This window comes from Elaeis guineensis, chromosome 2 (genome assembly GCF_000442705.2).
Source record: "Elaeis guineensis isolate ETL-2024a chromosome 2, EG11, whole genome shotgun sequence".
In the NCBI taxonomy this organism is placed as follows: Eukaryota; Viridiplantae; Streptophyta; class Magnoliopsida; order Arecales; family Arecaceae; genus Elaeis; species Elaeis guineensis.
The window spans coordinates 123,970,329-123,992,435 of NC_025994.2; the positions used below are offsets into that span (position 1 = coordinate 123,970,329).

A 22,107-nucleotide genomic window follows, 5' to 3' on the forward strand; every position below is an offset into this window, starting at 1 on the left:
AGGATAGTGAATTTGCTGGTCTTTGATGATCGAAAATTAAAATCTTCATGAACTGATTGCTCTTTTCTCAGCTTTTTCCATAACATTTTTGGTGTCCGAGCAAGCCCTAAATGATCAACTTAAGACAAGATCCCTGAATTGAATTTGTTTTGTATGGAAATAAATGATCCACCAGCAAACAGCTCATGCTCTCTTGATAAATGATGTCCCTCTGTTAAATAAATGAAGCAATAGACATAATTTGTGAACATGGCTGCAAGAGAAGGTTGCACAACAGCACTCCTTAAGCCTCACAAGTTTTTTTGAAAAAAATGGACCATGCCAGGTCTCAAATGCCAGGACTGCAACTTGTGACAAGCATTGCCTCATTAAAGATATCTCATCTACTTTTATGTAACATCGCATTCAAGAAAAGTGACTACAAATATGAGCTTAAGTGACCCTGATCTATGTAACCCAAAAAAAAAAAAAAAAAAAGTGACTGATCTGCACTAATGAATAATTCACTGAAAATACACTAAAAAATTTAGCTGAAGATGCATGATAAAAACCGATGAAGTGCATCCCGGGAAAAACTAACGATAGCACCGAGTTGCATCAATGAAAATCTCACAACAATATGCACTGGCATGATAACAAATACTTGAGCTCAAGATGTAGTAAAAAACTCATTCAATATACTGTCAAACTCGAGCCACAACCAAAAATTCCAAAAAAGCTGGAAAAGCTGATAAGCCCCCCCTTATCCTTCCAGGATGGCTGGCAATTCTGTCTTATATCTTAAAGTCTTGAGCACACCTAAAAAGTCACAAATGAGCTGTCTTGTTAAGACTCTATCTATGAACCCGGGCTTTTGGATGGATGAGCTTAGAGTATACAAGCACCACAAGAGTTCTCAACCTATCCGATATGGAACTATTATCTTCAACACTCTATTTTATGTGTAGAGCCAAGGGATGGAACCTGAAATAAGAGGCGACACATGAACTAATAAATAGAAGCATGGAGATTTGGATAGGTAGGAAGGAGTGGTGGGCTCTGATACAATATTGAAATCCTTCTAAGAACCCGAGCTTTTAGATAGATGGGCCCAAGAGTATACATACATCACAATAGTTCTCAACCTATCCGATGTAAGACTATCACTCATCAACACCCACCAAAGCCAGCACAAAGCCTATCTAGGAGGTGGAAGCCTAAAAGTCTCTCACCAAAGTGCACCCTGGATGTTAGGTACAAATGAGGCGTGGGCTGTGAAGTTAGACTCAATGGAAGAAAAGAAGTGGGAAATAAAGAGAGATTCATTACAACAAAAAGTATCAATAGAAAAATGTTAATTACATAAATCAGAAAACCAAATATTATACAAAAAGGATATTTTTATGTGAAAATCACATCAAAGAAATGTTAGAATTTTATACCCTTCCAAGCTCTTCTGTCCATGAACTTAAGAGTTGTCCTTTCTAAAATTATAGGTTTTATGCAGTTTTTAGCTTTCTAGAATACACAACATACATGGGATCTGAACGCCCGGGGTTGGGAGATATGTCAACTGCCTGCAAGGAAGAACAAGCACCAATGAGATGACTGGTGTCTCCATTACAAATTTCCAGGATAATCTTATGCAATAATTAGCACATGCACATGAACTTCACAATCAACCAACATAAAAACAACATCTCAAGTTGCATCAAATACTGGTCAATCACGTGAAGTGAACCTATCAAGCAACTGTCACCAACCATAGTAGGCTCAACACAAACAATCATGCCAAACTTCTGAACATAAACACCACCAGATGACACAAAAATTGCGATCTCACCTTCAATTCCATTTATAGATAAGTGATGGACAATATCTATTGATCATCTATTAGAACCATTACAGGACCAAAAGTTCCTAAGCAACAACCTCATAAAAAGTCGACGAATAGCTCCATTGACTAACTGTTACAGCAAAATTTCGTTCTTAAATAAACCATCCAGAAGGATCACAGAAAGTTGTGCAGAAATTACTGCCCCCAATCTCACCTTCAAATTCCATTTCAGTACTCCCAACCGCACTCCTCCAAGCAATGACGAAGGTTGATCCCCCAATAAGATGAAAGCATCCTACACAACGAAACTCACAAAAAACTTGACTATTGCAATACGCTCACGAGAAGACCAACATGGACCATCAGGGGGATCATACATATGTTCAGTAAAAATCCACCCAATGATTCACCACTTATAAATCCTCACCTTAGATAAACCCTACTCAACTAAATTTAGGGAAAAGAGGGAGGGTGCTAAACCCCCAAAAAAGAAAAAGGTGGGGTGGCAAATTTGCACCTTAAACTAAATTATTGGTTACTGGAGTGGTTAGGGGGAAGACAAGAGAACCCATGTGCTAGGGTTCAAATCTCATTGTTTAGCATGATTTTTTCACTCAAAAAAAGTTATATATTATATAATCCTCAACATAATATATATTATATGTATGCAACCTTCCTAGGTGCTTCCTCTTCTAACTTTTTTAACCCTGCTGCTTCGGCATACTTGCACTTGTGCCTGTGCCACTTTAGACTACTAAAACCTAGACCTGATGCATTGCAATCCAATCCAGCCCCAATCCCTACTCAATCCTAATCCTCCCCAAACCCAGACCCAACTCAACCCAATAGCACCCCCAGCATGACTAGATGGAAAATTCATGAGATAACAGAATTTCAGATTGAATGGGAATGTATTACTAGATTGAGCTATATTCACAAAGACAGGAAAATTGGCATCACTTATGATGCCTTTAGATATGGAAAAATGCAGGGTAACATGCGAAGCATGACCTATAATTTGAACATAAAGATGTATGGAGTAAATACTCAACAATTATCAAACATAATCAAGTAATTTTTGGTTCCTATCCTTTCTTTTCTTCTTTCTACAATCCTCCTCCTTATAATATCAGTAATTTATTCGAAATTACATTTTTTTTCTCCACATGTTTCAAATTGCTATGCAACATGATACTAAGCCTTAATACCTTCTTCATATTAGTCTGCCTCCATTTTTCCATTTATTTCTAAAACCTAAAATCTATAGATCAGATAAAGAAGATAGCCAGCAGTCTTAACATATTATCTTACACCAACAAACCACCTAGAATGAATTCCTTCTGTTTCTTAAAATATACAATCCTTTCCAACACATTGTTCCAGGCTTTATTCATTATTCTTTCTGAAAGCTTCTGCTGATGACCAAAAATATATTTTGCAGCCACAAACAAACTGCAAAGCTATCAAGGCATGAATGTGCCTAGTCTAAACACTCTAAACCACCTCATCCATTTGAATAATCCAACAAATTTATTCAGTGCTTAATGGCCACACAAAATATACCAAGACAATCCTCAAAACAAAAATAGGAAGGGTCTTCAGTCACAACAAAATTTTCAGATATATAGTATCAAAAGATATGATAATTGAATTACAATATACAATGAACACATACCACAGGTGGTTCAAAACCTCCAGCATAATGAAAATAGGACCCAACAATCCAAGCATGATCAACATCACCAGTTGATGTCCAAATAGAGATGGCTTTTGTCCAAAAGCAACGGTTTGAGAAACTATTTTGGAACCACAATAGAGACAGTTAGCTATTGTATGCTTTAAAAAAGGTCATATTTAAACAATTGAAAGAAGGGCTTGGTTATAAATATGATTGGTAGGATTTTGGAACATCATGGGCCAACACAATCTCCATATTTATTTCATATTAGCAAAACTCTATGGATATGATTTCAACCAAAAGTTTATATTGATGACAATTTAAACATTGAGAGGTTTATAAGATGAATGTTGAACAGTAACTTTATGGTCAAATGGAACACTAGAAAGTGCAAGGTGCAGAACAATGTTAATAAGTAGCCTCCAGCAAATAGAGCTTGCCATACAAACCCGATACATCTTGTCAGTCAGGCATCTTATCATCTGTCCTACACATGGGTGAAAACATGCTGCCAAGACTCACAAAATCTCTTATCTCCTCATATGGAAAAGAGTTTCTCAGGATACACTTCCTTGAAAAAACTTATTATATCATCTAACCAACAGAATGTCACATAGCAATATGGATGTTAGGCATCAACCGCAATGGTTAAGATTATATACCAAAAGCTAGAAGTACATAATTCATTTACATGTAAAGTTACATGTTGTAGACATATCTATACACTTCTTGCAGCATATATGCATTTTGCACCAAATTGACAGATTAGTGTTTAACTAACATTTCTTATCAGACAAGACAAAAAAGTAAGGGGAACAAGTCATGTACTAACAAAAAATATGTTTGTTTACGAATCTAGATCACAGATGTCTTTGAATGCAAAAAAATCAAGATTAGCATCACTAGTATGGCCACCAAGATGTGTGAGGACTTAAGCATTATAGCAAATCTAAATATGTTTATTTGACTAATTTATCCCAATCACTAGTATGGCTGCCAAGTTAGATTACCTTCTCTAATGAAAGCTTGCATAGAGGCAACACACACCCATGCAATACAGTGCATATATAAGACCTTAGAAACTGGAATTGCCTCGTACACCTACCTCAAGTGACTTGGAACTGTGACTCCATGCTTCCAAAGCATATTGGCATATGTACTGAAAGGTGGACCATCTAGAATTGCAGGTCAAGAGTACCATCCCAAATCACAAGTGGAGGAGAAAAATCACAAAGAGAGGGGGAGGAGATCAAGAGAGAGTCTGCTGATCTGGAGCTGGGGATGAAGCAGAGCATGAAAGACATAAGCTGACATGATCGGAGCCAATTGGAGATGGGATTGGACAGGCTCAGGTAAGGGGTGGTGGAGCCAAGGTCTGGCAAGGTAAGGTAGCAAAGGATGCTACACCCAAAGGATCATAAGGGGCAAGGCAGAAGGCAATCCTAGAGGTGAGGCAAAAGGCAATAAAGGCCTTAATTCTTGCTTGGGTCTCTGGAGTCTGGTTTGCGGGCAGTGCCAATGCCAACACCAAAGAAGGAGGCACTAAGGTGGCAGAGATGAGAAGGGGGAATGAGGAGGAAAGAAGAGGAGGGAGGGGGAGGAGAACGACATGGTGGAGCATGCCAAGAGAGAGCAAGAGAAAGAAAGAGAGAGGACCTATGCTTGGGTCTTCAAAATCTAGTTCCCATGCAATACCAACACCGATGAAGGAGGTGGTGGGGTAGCGAAGATGAAAAGGAAGAGGAAGAAGAGAAGGGGGAGGATGGCATGTTGGGGCACATAGAGAGTGAGAGACGGAGAGGAGTTGGAAGGGGAAGGACTTGGCTCTCAGGCCATTCTAAGAAGAATTAGTGGGTTTAGGTTCGGGAGGGGGAACACAGAGAGAGAGGAGAGGGAGGAGTGGAGGGCTTTGGCTCTTGACAAAAGAGAGAGAAAGGAGTGAGAAGTACATGCATGGTACACCATTCCATACCAATGCATCCCAAGCATAACATACCACACCAATACCAAATCATTAGATGGCATGGATTGGTGTACCAAATTGAACTCCATATTGGGCATATTGACATTGTACCAAAATGGTTCCAGTAGAGCGTTAAGCACCAAGAGTGTGAACCATGGTGCATGGTACTTGAAAGTTGGGAGAAATTAAAGAGAGTGGGAGGGACATGCCTCTCGAAAGTCTGAAGAAGAGAAGAGGGGGGGTGGGGGATGGGAGAGACTTGGCCCTTGAAGTCTCGGGCCAAGTTTTCTCAAGTGGGTGAGTGGGTATATGTGTATATAAGAAGGAGAAGGGGGAGTGGTAAGGGAACATTCTAAATATACAGAAGAAAAAGCTACAATTATAATAATGAATATTAAAATTTAAATATATAAGTTGGCATAGATGCTTCCTAGACACTTCCACCCTATTAACTTTTAAACCTTGTGTGTGTGTGTGCGCGCGTGCGTGTGCGTGTGCGTGCATACATACATACATACATATATATATATATATATGTGTGTGTGTGTGTGTGCATACATACATACATACATATATATATATATATATATATATATATATATATATATATATATTGTGATAGCCTAGTAAAAATCCAGCCCACTAAGCCCAGTAAAAAAAAAAAAAAAAAGAGAGAGAAAGTTTCTCTCATCCCTCTCTAAAGTCTTTCTCTCTCTAGAATTGGATACTTTTTATCTCTACTTTCTCTCTCTAAAAAAAAAAAATTCTCTCTCCAAAAAATCCTATGAATCCCTTATTAGGCTATCTTCTCCACTCCTAGGGACCTATGACCTTAGATCGGTTTAGAGCCGAAGGAAGAGATTTAGTGGACTGATCACCAAATCGGTCATTTCTTTATATTGTAATTTTATTAAATATATGAAATAAAATTTATTGATGATTTAATATTTTAAATAGGACTGTCCGATTCTTTTAAGAAAGATTAAAAGGTCCCGGACGATCGAGGTAAGTAGATCTTATGCTCCTTATTTATTTTTAAATGATCATATTTTCATGCAAAGAATTGTTATTTATGAAATCATATTTTTTTGTAAAATTAAGGATCAGCATATGTGATATGAAAAAGCATGTTTTATTATGAGCATTGATTTTATGAATATGTCTTATGAAAATAGCATGATTATGAAGTATGAATTTTATTGTTTTTTTCGTCTATGTATATGTATGTTTTAAGAAAAAGATAAAATGATTTCAAAGGCTCTCAGATAGCTATGAATGAATCCCTTCGGGAAGGTCGACATCCGGAGCTAGCATCCACACGAAACATGACCCTGCCAGCGGGTATAAAGTTGGCACATGAATTGAGAACTCTGTCGATTAAGAAACATGGCCCTGTCACAGGTACAATAGTGACCTTAGCACGAATGTCTGTGAGCAATATTTTGAAACATGACATGAATACATGATGAAAATGATTTACGATTCATAATTGTGAAATATACATGATTTATGCATGCATGATGAGCTTATAACTTGTTTTATTATATGCTCTATGAAATATTTATTTTCGCAATAATTGTTATTTGCTAAATGATGCATTATCATAGAAAACTTATGCTTGATCCGGTAAGGAAGCGAAAGTCTACTTACTGAGCTAGTGTAGCTCATATTCTTTTTGTTTTCTTTTTCATGTACAGAGAAATAAGGCTAGGACCGAAGTAAAGAGAATCCAGGCTTGGAGATCAGCAAAGTTTAGAAATTTTGCTTTAGGAATTCAGTTTATGTTTATGGATTGTAGTCATTATGAATTTTAAGACTTAGATTATTTTATCTCTGGATTTAGATGCTCTGAACCAGTTTTGGTTTAATTAAATATTTGAATTGAACTTTATTAATTCATTTATTTGAGATACACCTGTTATTATATTTAAGAAGATGAATTTTGGCTTCGTGTTATCGTGGGTCCATCCCTCGGTAGCATGGCCGTATTATGTCCCGGGTTTGGGGTATGACATTTTATGGTATCAGAGCAATAGGTTTATCAAGGGTAGAACTTAAAACCTAACAGTGAGTAGTTAGGTTACGCATAGTTAGACTCTGACTTAAATTATTAACTGTACTGTAACTCTATTATAAAATAACGTAATAATGATTGGCATTTGAATAGGAAGCGATGAGCGATAGGGAGGGCGAGACTTTGGCAAATATGGCCGCTAGGACAAGAGGAGCAAGAGGAGCAAGACTGACGTCACGAGGAGCTGACAATCAACCAGCTGAGCGGGCTCCTGACGCACCGGCCACACAGGCGGACATTGCTGGTGTATGTCAAGTGGTGGCTCAGCTTATCCAGCAACAGGCACAGACTGCTCCTCAACCGACATTATCTATGGAGTCATACTATGAGAGATTCAGAAGGCTCAACCCACCTCTATTTGAGGGTGGATCTGACCCTATGGCTGCAGAGACATGGATTCGAGAGATGGAAAAGATGTTTGATGCCCTACAATACCCTGAGAATGTGAAGATCCGATTAGCCATTCCTATGTTAAAAGGAAATGCCGAGTTTTGGTGGACTGCAATAAAAGCTGCCTATGGGAACAATGATGATCAGCTCACTTGGGAAGAATTCAAAGAGATATTTTATGATCAGTACTTTTCGGGGACAATGAGATTGGTAAAAGAAAATGAGTTTCTAGCCTTAAAGCAAAAGGATGATATGACGGTGCTAGAATATGCTAACAAATTTAATGAGCTAGGCCGCTTCTGCCCCCAGCTTATGGAATTCGAAAGAAGTAAAGCTAACAGATTCGAACAAGGTCTAAAATATGGAATTCGATCCTGTCTATCTTCTCATATTTTCAATAACTATAAGGACGTACTGGAGCGAGCTTTGAAAGTGAAATCTGAATTGAAAAGAGCAGAACTAGAAAGAGGAGATAAGAAGAGATCGAGATCAGCAGAAAATCTAAAGGATCAGCAGAAAAATTTCAAAAATAATAACTCTGATAAAAAGAAAGAATCTTCATTCTACTCCTACTGTGGAAAAACTCAAAATAGACCTTGTCTCAAGAGGATTGGAGCATGCTTCTTATGTGGTGAGAAAGGACATATGGCTCGTGATTGCCCAAATAAGAAAAAAGATGACTCTAGATCTAACAAACCAGTTGATCAAAAACAAAAAGGAAACGCACGAGTGTTTACTTTAAACCAGCAGGAGGCCAATGCAAATGATCAAGTGGTGACAGGTATTATCCCAGTCAATTCTATTTATGCTCGTGTGTTATTCGATTCTGGCTCTTCACACTCTTTTATATCTCTCAAGTTTGCTACTTTTTTGAATTTTGTGCCTGGAAAACTAAATGAACCATTATATGTTAGCACACCTTTTAAAAATATTGTTGTTGCTGACATTATTTTCAAGAATTGCATAATCCAAATAGAAGAAAAAGAATTAGCAGCAGATTTGATTCAGCTAAATATGTATGATTTTGACGTTATTCTTGGGATGAACTGGTTATCTTCATGCCATGCACATATTGATTGTTTTGAAAAAAGAGTGGTATTTCAAATTCCGGATGAACCGCAATTCTTCTTTCAAGGCGAAGTTCATAATACGGAATCCAAACAATCTTTAGGTATTATCTCAATCATGAACGCAAGAAAAGCTTTAAGGAAAGGATGCAAAGCATTTTTGGCCCATGTAATAGACGTCAAGAAGGAAAAGATAAAGTTGGATGATATCCCAATTGTCAAAGAATTTTCTGATATTTTTTCAGATGAACTACCCGGATTGCCCCCAGAGCGTGAAGTTGAATTTAAAATTGATATCACCTCAGGAACCGGACCTATTTCGAAACCTCCTTATCGGATGGCTCCCGTAGAATTACGAGAATTAATGGATCAACTGCAAGAACTTTTGAATAAAAAATTTGTCCGACCAAGTACATCACCTTGGGGAGCTCCTGTGTTATTTGTGAAAAAGAAAGATGGGAGCATGCGATTATGCATTGACTATCGGGAGTTGAACAAGGTAACCATAAAGAACAAATATCCTCTTCCTCGAATAGATGACTTATTTGATCAACTTCATGGTGCTCAAGTTTTCTTCAAAATTGACTTACGATCAGGCTATCATCAACTAAGAATTAGAGGTGAAGATGTACCTAAGACTGCATTTAGAACCAGGTATGGCCATTATGAATTTTTAGTAATACCTTTTGGACTAACCAATGCACCGGCTGCTTTTATGGATATGATGAACAGGATTTTCAAGCCGTATCTGGATCAATTCGTTGTTATTTTTATTGATGATATCCTAGTGTATTCTAAAAATATAGAGGAACATGAGAGACATCTGAGGATCGTGTTTCAGACCTTGAGAAAAGAGAAGCTCTTCGCCAAGCTTAGCAAGTGTGAATTCTGGTTGGATAGTGTTGTTTTCCTCGGCCATATAATATCTAAGGAATCTCAGTCGATCCAAAGAAGATAGAAGCCGTGGTAAATTGGCCTCGTCCGACTAATGTGACGGAAATTAGAAGCTTCTTAGGCTTGGCTGGTTATTATAGAAGATTCATCAAAAGATTTTCTCAAATTGCAATTCCTCTGACTCGCTTAACTCATAAACGAATAAAATTTGAATGGAGCAGTGAATGTGAGCAGAGTTTTCAAAATCTGAAGCAACGATTGATATCTGCCCCAGTTCTTACTCTACCATCTAATGAAGGAGGATTTGTCATTTATAGTGATGCTTCTAAGAAAGGATTAGGTTGTGTGTTGATGCAGAATGATAAGGTCATAGCTTATGCTTCTCGACAACTAAAAGCCTATGAGTAAAATTATCCGACCCATGATTTGGAGTTAGCAGCTATTATTTTTGCCTTAAAAATTTGGCGACACTATTTATATGGAGAATCATGTGAAATCTTTACTGATCATAAAAGCTTGAAATACTTATTTACTCAAAAAGAGCTGAACATGAGGCAAAAAAGGTGGCTCGAACTATTAAAAGATTATGATCTAAATATTAAATATCACCCTGAAAAAGCTAATGTGGTGGCAGATGCACTTAGTAGGAAGTCTTCAGCGAATGTGATGACTCTGCTATCATTTCAGCAACAAATTCTTAGGGATCTTGAAGATTTACAAATTGAAGTGACTTGTACTGATGTTAAGAATGTGTTAGTAAATTTAATGGTACAACCAGCATTGATCGAACAGATAAAAGGGGCCCAACAAAGTGATATTCATTTATGTCAGATTAAGAAGGACATGGAGAAAGGATTACGAACTGAGTTTAGACTCCATACAGATGGAACTCTTTATTTTGGGAACAGATTATGTATACCAGGTGATCCTGAACTAAAAAAGAAAATTTTGGAAGAAGTCCATAAATCCCGTTTCTCTTTTCATCCCGGTAGTACAAAGATGTATAGAGATTTAAAACGACTCTTCTGGTGGAATGGAATGAAGCAGGAGATAGCTCAGTTTGTATCTCAATGCTTGGTATGCTAACAAGTGAAAGCCGAATATCAAAGACCTGCTGGTCTGCTAAGACCATTAGAGATATCAGAATGGAAATGGGAACATATCACGATGGATTTCGTTACTGGACTTCCAAGGACAACAAGAAAAAATGATGCAGTGTGGGTGATTGTTGATCGGCTTACTAAATCAACTCACTTTCTACCTTTTCGAGTTGGCACTCCGCTTGATAAGTTAGCCCAGATATATATTGATGGAATTGTACGTCTGCACGGTGTTCCAATAAGTATTGTATCTGATCGAGATCCACGATTTGTATCTAGATTTTGAAAAAGTTTTCAAGATGCTTTGAGAACAGAATTGAGGCTTAGTACTGCATTCCATCCTCAGACCGATGGCCAATCTGAAAAGACAATTCAAACTCTGGAGGATATGTTAAGAGCTTGTGCTTTTGACTTCGAAGGACATTGGGATAATCATGTGGCATTGATTGAATTTGCATATAATAACAGTTTTCATTCTAGTATCCAGATGGCACCCTGTGAAGTCCTATATGGAAAAAAGTGTAAATCCCCTCTGTATTGGGATGAAGTGGGTGAAAAAAAATTAATTGATCCCGAATTAGTTTAAGATGCCAAAGACAAAATTTATCTAATCAAGAGAAGACTCAAGGCAGCACAGGATAGACCAAAGAGTTGGACAGATAGAAAAAGAAGAGAATTAGAATTTCAGGTCGGTAATCATGTTTTTCTAAAAGTATCACCTACTAAGGGTGTTATGAGGTTCGGGAGACATGGCAAGCTGAGTCCGCGATATATTGGACCTTTTGAAATTTTAAATCGAGTAGATGTTGCATACGAACTAGCCTTACCACCAGATTTATCCAAAGTGCACAATGTCTTTCATGTTTCACTACTGAGGAAGTTTGTACCTGATCCAAACAGTGTGATAAAGTATGAGCCATTGCAAGTTCATGAAGATCTAACCTATGAAGAATTTTTCCTGCGAATTATTGATCGAAAAGAGCAAGTTCTAAGACGGCGTACCATTCCATACGTAAAGATTCATTGGAGTAATCATGAAGAGAGAGAGGCTACTTGGGAGCTTGAAGACGATATGAAGACGAGATATCCACACTTATTTGAAAATGAAGGTATGTTAAATTTCGAGGACGAAATTTTTTTTTAAGAGGGGTAGAATGTGATAGCCCAGTAAAAATCCGGCCCACTAAGCCCAATAAACAAAAAAAAAAAAGAGAAAGTTTCTCTCATCCTCTCTAAAGTCTTTCTCTCTCTAGAATTGGATACTTTTTCTCTCTACTTTCTCTCTCTAAAAAAAAATTCTCTCTCCAAAAAATCCTATGAATCCCTTATTAGGCTATCTTCTCCACTCCTAGGGACCTATGACCTTAGATCGGTTTAGAGCCGAAGGAAGAGATTTAGTGGACTGATCACCAAATCGGTCATTTCTTTATATTGTAATTTTATTAAATATATGAAATAAAATTTATTGATGATTTAATATTTTAAATAGGACTGCCCGATTCTTTTAAGGAAGATTAAAAGGTCCCGGACGATCGAGGTAAGTAGATCTTATGCTCCTTATTTATTTTTAAATGATCATATTTTCATGCAAAGAATTGTTATTGATGAAATCATATTTTTTTGTAAAATTAAAGATCAGCATATGTGATATGAAAAAGCATGTTTTATTATGAGTATTGATTTCATGAATATGTCTTATGAAAATAGCATGATTATGAAGTATGAATTTTATTGTTTTTTTCGTCTATGTATATGTATGTTTTAAGAAAAAGATAAAATGATTTCAAAGGCTCTCAGATAGCTATGAATGAATCCCTTCGGGAAGGTCGACATCCGGAGCTAGCATCCACACGAAACATGGCCCTGCCAGCGGGTATAAAGTTGGCACATGAATTGAGAACTCTGTCGATTAAGAAACATGGTCCTGTCACGGATATAATAGTGATCTTAGCACGAATGTCTGTGAGCAATGTTTTGAAACATGACATGAATACATGATGAAAATGATTTACGATTCATAATTGTGAAATATACATGATTTATGCATGCATGATGAGCTTATAACTTGTTTTATTATATGCTCTATGAAATATTTATTTTCGCAATAATTGTTATTTGCTAAATGATGCATTATCATAGAAAATTTATGCTTGATCCGATAAGGAAGCGGAAGTCTACTTACTGAGCTAGGTAGCTCATATTCTTTTTATTTTCTTTTTCATGTACAGAGAAATAAGGCTAGGACCGAAGGAAAGAGAATCCAGGCTTAAAGATCAGCAAAGCAAGTTTAGAAATTTTGCTCTAGAAATTCAGTTTATGTTTATGGATTGCAGTCATTATGAATTTTAAGACTTGGATTATTTTATCTCTGGATTTAGATGCTCTGAACCAGTTTTGGTTTAATTAAATATTTGAATTAAACTTTATTAATTCATTTATTTGAGATACACCTGTTATTATATTTAAGAAGATGAATTTTGGCTTCATATTATCGTGGGTCCATCCCTCGGTAGCATGGCCGTGTTATGTCCCGGGTTTGAGGCGTGACATATATATATATATATATGTGTGTGTGTGTGTGTGTGTGTGTACATTATATGTATGTATGTATGTATGTAATGTAATGTAATGTAATGTGTGTGTGTGTACACATACATACATACATACATACATATATATATATATATGTGTGTGTGTGTGTGTGTGTGTGTGTACACATACATACATTATATATACATTATATATATATACATTATATGTATGTATGTATGTAATATGTATGTGTGTGTGTGTGTGTACATACATACATATATATATATATATATGTGTGTGTGTGTGTGTGTGTGTGTGTGTGTGTGTGTACACATACATACATACATACGTGTGTGTGTGTGTGTGCACATACATACATACATACATATATATATATCTATATATATATATATGTGTGTGTGTGTGTATACACATACATACATACATACATACATATATATATGTGTGTGTGTGTGTGTGTGTGTGTGTGTGTGTGTAGATATATATATATGTGTGTGGGTATATATATATATATGTGTATATATATATATATATATATGTATGTATGTATGTATATAATATGTACAATGCTTCCAGTCTCAGTGGGTTTGCCTTGCTAGTTACCAAACATGAGACAAAACTAAGTTCAGGAAAAAAAAAAAAAATCTCTGTCTTTGATGAGTCATGAGAAAATATCATTCTCGCATTAGGAAAAAGTTTTTGATAGCTAAAAAAAAGATGACTGAGAAGACAAGGGAAAAAAAGAAAGCAATAAGTATATCACCTCATTATAGCCAAACCTCCTGGCTTAAGAATCCGCTGCATCTCCTTGAAAACTTCAATAGGTTTGGTCAAGTAGTCAACACTAACCTACAGAAGCAATCGGAGACAGGTAGTCAGATCCAAATATCAAGTTAAAAGACAAAATTATCCAACGAATAAATGTATATGAGAAGTAAAGTTGATGAGTGACACTTAAACAGAAGACTGATAGGATGACAGGTTGGTTTTTATGTGCTGCATAAACCAGGTCTGGAGGATGTTTTTTCCTTCTCACTTTCAATTATACAAGATTGACTCTAATATGGTTAATTCACTATATATGCATTATAAAGTGTTATATATATATATATATATATATATATATATATATATATATATATATATATATATATATATATATATATATATATATATATATATATATATATATTGTATGAACATCCATATGTATTGTTCTCAGATATGTGTGTGTGTATATAGAGAGGGAGAGAGGTTAGGGTGCATCCGATGTGTTTGGCCCCAAATACTTCCTAGTGGAAATCAATGATGGACTTTTCACAATGAAAGTTGACACCGTTAAACATGATTTATGTCTCTAGGCATTTTATACACCATAGATCATGATCAACAATATTGATTTTCATTTTGAAAGACGCATCATTGGTTTCCAATAGGAAGCATTTGGGGTCAAAAGCACCCGAGTACATCCTAGCCTCTCTCTCTCTCTCTCTCTCTCTCTCTCTCTGTGTGTGCGTGTGCATATTGCATTTATATTTGGAATCTGCTGATAGTTTTTGAGGTTATGACATTGATCAACAGATGGCAGTAATCCCTACACGCCAATAAAATTAAAAAAACAAAAAGAACGAAAGAAAAGAAGAGTCAAACCTTTTTAAGAAACTCAACAAGAAAAGAAAATGATATTATGAAATGCAAATTAAAGAACAAAAGCAAGAGGACAATAAGACACTCATGAAGACAACTCTAATTCAAAAATAATTAGAAAGAATATGAGAAATAGAGATGAACAACATACCACATTGGTGATGACATCAAAAGTATTATCATCAAAAGGAAGTTTGGGGTTCACATTTAGGTCTTGTACAATATATTCTGTCAAAACCTAAAGAAAATGACTTGATTTTTAGAATCAAATGAAGAATTAATTAAACCAACTAATAGCATGCATCATCATAATTTGTAAAAAGAGAGAATACACCATAAAAAACAAATTTCTTGATATCATATGAATTTTGCCATAGTCTAACAAATATCAACTTTTTATTGCGAAACCCAATGCGCACATCATGAAAATAACTAACTTTTTTTTATTATCAAACAACTACATTTCATAATGTGTAAAAAACCTATATAGGTAGCATGCTCTTGCAACAAGCAAAGAAGACAACAGAAAAAGAGAAACTTGTCCTTTAAAAGGGTTGCATTCACTTAGCCAATAGATCTTTCGAGATTTGAATCTAATATACTCCCTATAGGCTTGGAGTTGATCGTCACCTTACAATTTTGCAAGCTAGATGGATATTTTTTATCTATCATTAGAAAAAGGTAGGACTTTATGCACTAGAAATATTTAAGCACCTGAGCTTTTAATTATTTGTTAAGCCACCTTGACTATTGCTTCTTCCATCTAACATACATTGCCATTACCATGCATTTCACTTCCACCCTAGAGCCGCTAAAATCCTATAAACGCTTGAGTCTCTTCCACATCTATCAGTGAAATATCATCTTCCTTTGTTCTCCAAATTCAATTCATTAACTCTTCTCACACAACATTGCTTCATTTTCCCAATATCCAAACAAGCCAAAGTTCCAACATATCTAATCATTACAACTTCACCAAACTTCTCAATCTTCGCACAACTCACCATTTTCTCTTCCCCTTCTTTCTATCTTGACATACCATAATCCTTCCATATGGATGGCTAATCTGGAGATGACTTGATTGAGTTATATAATAACCAATCTACGTTAGACGCAAGACATGCATCTCGAATAAAATTTTAAACAGGTTAAACAAGGGTCAAAGCAATTATGTGATTCTAGCATGACAACAAGTATGCTTCCCACCTGATCCTAACTATGGGTTACATGATACCAACATGGTCATTGGTAAAGTAGCTCCACTATATCATCCAGTTATGAAAATGTGTGACTATCAATTCCCACTGCCCATCCTTCTTCCTGTGCTCCTTTTTGTTCACCTACGACTTCCGCACATATAATTGGAGAAAGAGGAGCAATTCCTCAATCTGCTCACCTCAGTCGTCCAATAGAAAATTAAAGAAAATAAAAGAAATTCTGGAAGTAGAACTTGTTACCCATTTTACTTCCATTAATCAATGACAAAACTAATTTACAATGCCTCTATTATACCAGTGAGGTCCACATCCCCAACTCCTGATTATACTCCTCTCCTTATTAAGAGAGATTAGAGTTTTCTAAAATAGTAAGGAAAGTACACAATTGTGAAACTCGTTCAACAGTATGACCTTAGCTCCTACATTAACTTTGCCTTTTGTCTTTTGATTGATTCCTCCATGATTAGAAGACATCCAGTCTAAATATTACTCGAAAAGAAAAGTCCTACTTTGACTGACCCCTTTTGGGCCCCAAACCACATCGAAACCCTACATGTACTTGGCAAGAGCTTTATTTTGGCACTTGGAACATTGAAAATAGGCATAGTATCAGAAAGTTATAGACTTCAAAAGTTACATTGCGATGAACTCCTAGATGCGATGAATTTTGCTCTCAAATCTGATGACAGCAAGTTGATTTACAACAGATCCATTGATCCTCTTGGAAGACTTTAATGACTATGTCTTTCATGAATGGTAGATGGTATCATAAAACATTACACACACACACACACACACTTAGAACACTTCAAAGCAGGGGCACATTTAACCTCTTAATAGTAGCACTACAAGCAAATATAGACCTCCCAACTAAAGCTGGGAGGTCTATATACTCTCTCATGTTAACTGTCGGCAATTTTTTTCCTCTTTATGCTAAACAAGATAAAAATAATAATATTGTTATTATTGAGACCAAAGACTTCGCTGAGAATTCATGTATTATGACATTAAGAAACTTCAAGATTCTGTTTTATCTTAATTATTGCAGCATCACTCAGATAGTCATTCCATTTCTGGAACTCTGCAACCTGCATGTTCATCCCCTATTAAGGGTCCAACATTCCTTAAAAAAAGCCATATTCCAAACATGAGCATTTTGTGAAATCTTAGCATCATGATTCCATTGTTTGCGAACAAGGCTTTGACAAAAGAACAATAATATTCTTATAGACTGCAACTCATGCATGTTTTAGTTCCCACGTACCTTAACCCCTTCAAACAAATGATTAAGCAATTAGATTCGTTCTAGTTCACAATTTTTTTCAAACTAACATCATCAAACTAAATTTCAGACAAGGTTGATCACTGCATAACACATCATGAATTACATATAATGGATCATGGGGATCATAACAAATAAGATCTAATATGGTTTGGTAAAATAATCTGTCCTATTGTTTTATGAAATGAGATTAAAGATCTAAGAACTTGAACATGTAACTTATATATTTTCTTTTAGATTTATAAGCAGGCTCAGGGAAAAAAATTAGGAGCATAAAGGCAGGGAATGGTATTGACATGTGAACAGACGATTTTTTGTGAAGTTACTTCCCTGCGATCTATTATGGAGTTCCATTTTCATCTGACTCATGATGGAAAATTTGATATTCTATGACCCAAGAACCCTATTATAACATGCATATTGCTAGAATCAATTTCTAACCGAGCCCTTTGGGAACCTTTAGTGCTAAAGGTTCAATACAGCCAGATGGGTTTAAACATTCATGAGTTATGTTGAACTGTTGATGTTTTTCCACATCCCAAAATTCATGAAGCAGTAAAGAACATCTATAATAAACAATAAAAAGGGCAATATAATACTGGATTTCGCTTCAGTTCTTCTTCATTCATACCCATCCCTACAATCCTATCCTGTCTATATCCTGCTGGGTAATGGCTAACCTGCATGTATAACAAAAGAACACATGAGTTAATATAGAAAGAAAACAGAAAACAATTACAGAACAAAAGAAAGAACAACAGCTTACCCAGCTGCTACATAAATCTAGTAGACACACACCCGGAGAATTACTTGGAGGAAAAACTTTTGAATAATAATTGGTAAGAGCACGAATTGCTGGATCATCAATATGTGTAACAAAACGAGGTTCTGAGTAGAATAAGGAATCTGGGGATCTGCCAAAACAACCATGGACATTCAGAAAGAAGCTTCAATCCCAAACCTTAGGCTTAAGCTACAGCATCAGTTTCTCAACAAATAAGTATTAAAGCGAAAAAGGGCTTGAATTTGTAAAAATAAAAATCAAAAACATAAGGAAAAGAAGAGTAAGGAAAGAAAGTTATTAGAAAAATGAAGAGGCTCGCAACTAATGGTGGATGCAACCATTGACTGGGACATATGGTGAAATGAGTTTCACAAAGCTGACAGGAAACTAATCATATATGAATTGCCGGATAGGTTAGAACAAAGTTGAAAAGGTAAGCATCTCCTTATATTGAACAATATGCAAATATTAATATAATATGAAAAAAATAGCATCTGCAAGAGGAGTTTTCTTTCTATATGCTTTGACCAAAATCATAGCAGGTAGTTTTGATGGCATTCAACATCTTTGAGGATTTTGGTCTAGAAATATGGGAAACACTTGTTTCCCAACAAAGGGAAAAAAAGGTCATCTACTGACACCTTAGACAGTATGAAACTTCAAGAAAAAAAGACTCCATACAGAGATCCACAATCTTGATATCATGTATCATACCAGAATGGTACGTAACCCATGTCGAGACAACTCCCGATCCTTTTTTTCTCACTTTTTATCATTGTACCATCTAAAATCAGGAAATATAGGTTGATACGGTATAGCATGCACCCTGGTTTTAAGCAATACATGGTGGTACAGAATAGTTCTACTGGGATCGAACCGGCATGGACCAGGTCAACTCATGTACTGAACCAAACTTTGGTTTGGGTAGTACCAGACAGTATGGATGGTTCCACTCAATGTTCATCATCTTTGTTCTGGACTTTGCATAAGTACCATCCTGTTACAATGTTAGTATGCGATTCAGTATGGTATGAGACAACGTAGTGGTATGATATTGGCATGGGAGGTACGGCAGATTGCAGACCATGATTCCACTCAGTTTGAATTGGTATGGACCAGTTCAACTCATATACCAAACCAAACTTCGATTTCACACAAGTCAAAGAACACACAATATGGCTATAGTCCAGCAAACATTAACTATAGCAGCAAAATGGAAAAGTCTACAATAATTACAGAAAAATTAATCAGAATTCAAAACATCAGAATTTTGCTGATTTTCATAACAAGGCATTAGAAGTGGAAAAAGAAACCAGGAAGAAAATATCCAAACATCTAAACATAAAAATATAACGTTCAAATTACAACCCTGTAACATCCTTGAGATAGACATACAGATTTTGGTTATTTTTCCACATTCTAATTGTTAGTGGGAAAAGATATGATTCCTTTTCCGTGAACTATAAGAGCAAAATTAAACTCCTGAAGATCCAAACGTAAAAAACACTATTCTCGGAAAAGGAGTAAGAACACATAAATATAGAAGGTAAAATACACATGATAGGGTTTTTCAACAAATTTCCAACAAATCTTGGATTGAAGATGAATACCCAAATTTGTTGCTTCCAGAAATTTGAAAGGCATCAGGAGAGAAAAAGATATCCTTTTTTAAAATATTAAAAGTTTAAAACCACACGTTGAGAAACTGGAAAAGAAAAATGATAAATGGAAGCTAAAGGGTAAATAATAGGTTTTTGCTAATAAATTCCCATTCAATCTCATGGTAACGGCAGCTTCCAAGACAGCATTACATAAAGGACGTAAGAGACAAGCTTAAGCATTTCTTGTTGGACTACTTGAATTACAGATAATTACAAGGCTATGGCGTCACGGAGATCATCTAAAAGATCCGAAAGAAAACGCAAAGAATCAATAAGTGAAGCAGCATCAAACCAGAAGATGGGTGGCGGGTGAGTACTCGTCGAAGCGGGCGAAATCCTCGTCCTTGAACGGAAACTTCTCCGGCCACTCCACGTTCTTCAGCACCTAAACAAGGCAAAAAAAAGCAAATAAACCCTAGGGTCCAAGAATCGGCCAATTGAAGAACCCGAGGAAAATCTTTCACAAAGAAGAAAAGAAGAAAGAAAGAATCTGGAAGGCAACCTGTTCGACGGGAGAGACTCCTTGTTCGGGCCGCGCCGAGGCGGTGAAAGAGTGACCACCGCTGCCGGAGGCCATCCGGGCGAACTGGTCGAGGAAGGCGGCGCCGAGGCCGAGGAAGAGGCGGCGAGGAGGAGCTTCTTGAGAAGACCTACGGCCGGCTGCTCTTAGGGCGGAAGGGGGAGGGAGGGGCCGGTGGAGGAGGGGTTGGACGAGCGTCCCTCTCACTCTAAGGCCGAAGAGGAGCGGCGCAGGAACGGTGGAGGCCATCAGGAGGGCGGGGACGGGAACTCCGTCGGAGAGGCGGCAGCCATGATATCTATGGCAAGCGTGAGTTGGAGAGCGGCGTGGCGTTCCTCGCGTCACAAGAACTCATGGTGGCGTCGAGATGAGTATTGAGACCCGACCGTTAGGATTATTATTGGCGAGCGACCTTTCTTTTATACTATGGGCTGCCAAGAAAACTCAGACAACGTAGTCTCATGGCTTAGCGGGTGTTTCGTTAAGTAACTTCAAATTTATTTAAGACAATAAAAACTAGAAAGATAATTGGAAAGGAAAATTACTCAATATCTTAACAATTACCAGTTATATGAATCAAGACACTAGGAGCTGAAATTATGTATATGTCTCAATTATATTAGTTATTGGAGAGAAGCCGATACAAATTGAGACCTTAGATGAGATGAAAACCTTGATTCCCATGTATGTTCTTTACTACAAATTCCAGCATATACCCAAGTTGCAAGAATTATTACAATTGGAGTCAGAAAAACCAAAGGTTAGGGTCAGATCAGATAACTATCATTTTTTTTTCCTTTTTTTTTTGACAAAAAAAATCAGACTCCTATGTTACAAATGGACCCATGATTACTTTACTAAATGGAGCTAGCACCAAATGAAATCATAGCCAAATATGCCTGGACTATTTGGATCAGGGGCGGCTGAAGGGCAAGGCCACCGAAGCCCCTGCCATAGGCCCCCGCCCCTAGGAGGCCCCCCGCTCACTCGCATCCGGCATTGCGGTCCAGCCTCCGCCTCCGACGTCCCGATCCCGCCTCCAGGCCCTCCACGCTTCATCAGTGACCGCATCCCGACGTCCCGATCCCGCCTCCGACGTCCTGGTCCCACCTCCAAGTCCAGTCGCGGTCCAGCCTCCGCCTCCACGCCTCCACCTCCGGCCGTCCGGCGTCCCGCCGTCCCGATCCCGCCTCCACGCTCCATCAGTGACCGCATCGACGCATCCCAGCATCCCGATCCCGCCTCCGGCGTCCCAGTCCCCCCCGCCTCCAAGTCCACGCTCCATGGCTCCACCAGTCTCGGTCTCTCCGGCCCGGCAAGGCCTCTCCGGCCGGCAAGGCAAGACTACCAGGAGCCAGGAGGGGAGGAGGTCCAGCCGTCCAGGACCACCACGGCTCGTCGGCTCCACAGTCCACACGAACCACACCTTCATCGTTGAGCAGAGCAGTCCACCCCCCCAGC

The 22,107-nt window shown here is 37.3% G+C and overlaps 2 protein-coding genes across 4 annotated transcripts; one reads left to right on the forward strand and one right to left on the reverse strand.

Moving 5' to 3' along the window:
- Positions 1 to 1,283: 1,283 nt before the first annotated feature.
- Positions 1,284 to 21,030, reverse strand: LOC105058569 (uncharacterized). Of its 3 annotated transcripts, XM_010941569.3 has the most exons (8): positions 20,629 to 21,030; positions 20,444 to 20,511; positions 18,448 to 18,595; positions 18,281 to 18,361; positions 15,334 to 15,420; positions 14,299 to 14,384; positions 3,492 to 3,612; positions 1,284 to 1,556 (listed from the first exon to the last, which is right to left on the reverse strand). In XM_010941569.3, the coding sequence occupies exons 1-8, from the start codon at positions 20,893 to 20,895 to the stop codon at positions 1,479 to 1,481; spliced, it is 936 nt and encodes a 311-aa protein (XP_010939871.1). In that variant the 5' UTR covers positions 20,896 to 21,030; the 3' UTR covers positions 1,284 to 1,478. The 3 variants fall into 3 exon arrangements, with proteins under 3 accessions (XP_010939871.1, XP_010939942.1, XP_010940093.1); XM_010941640.3 differs by lacking the exon at positions 15,334 to 15,420; XM_010941791.3 differs by lacking the exon at positions 3,492 to 3,612.
- On the forward strand, positions 7,598 to 11,483 carry LOC140855614 (uncharacterized). The gene is made up of 2 exons (XM_073251743.1): positions 7,598 to 9,265; positions 11,463 to 11,483. The coding sequence occupies exons 1-2, from the start codon at positions 7,631 to 7,633 to the stop codon at positions 11,481 to 11,483; spliced, it is 1,656 nt and encodes a 551-aa protein (XP_073107844.1). The 5' UTR covers positions 7,598 to 7,630.
- Positions 21,031 to 22,107: the final 1,077 nt, after the last annotated feature.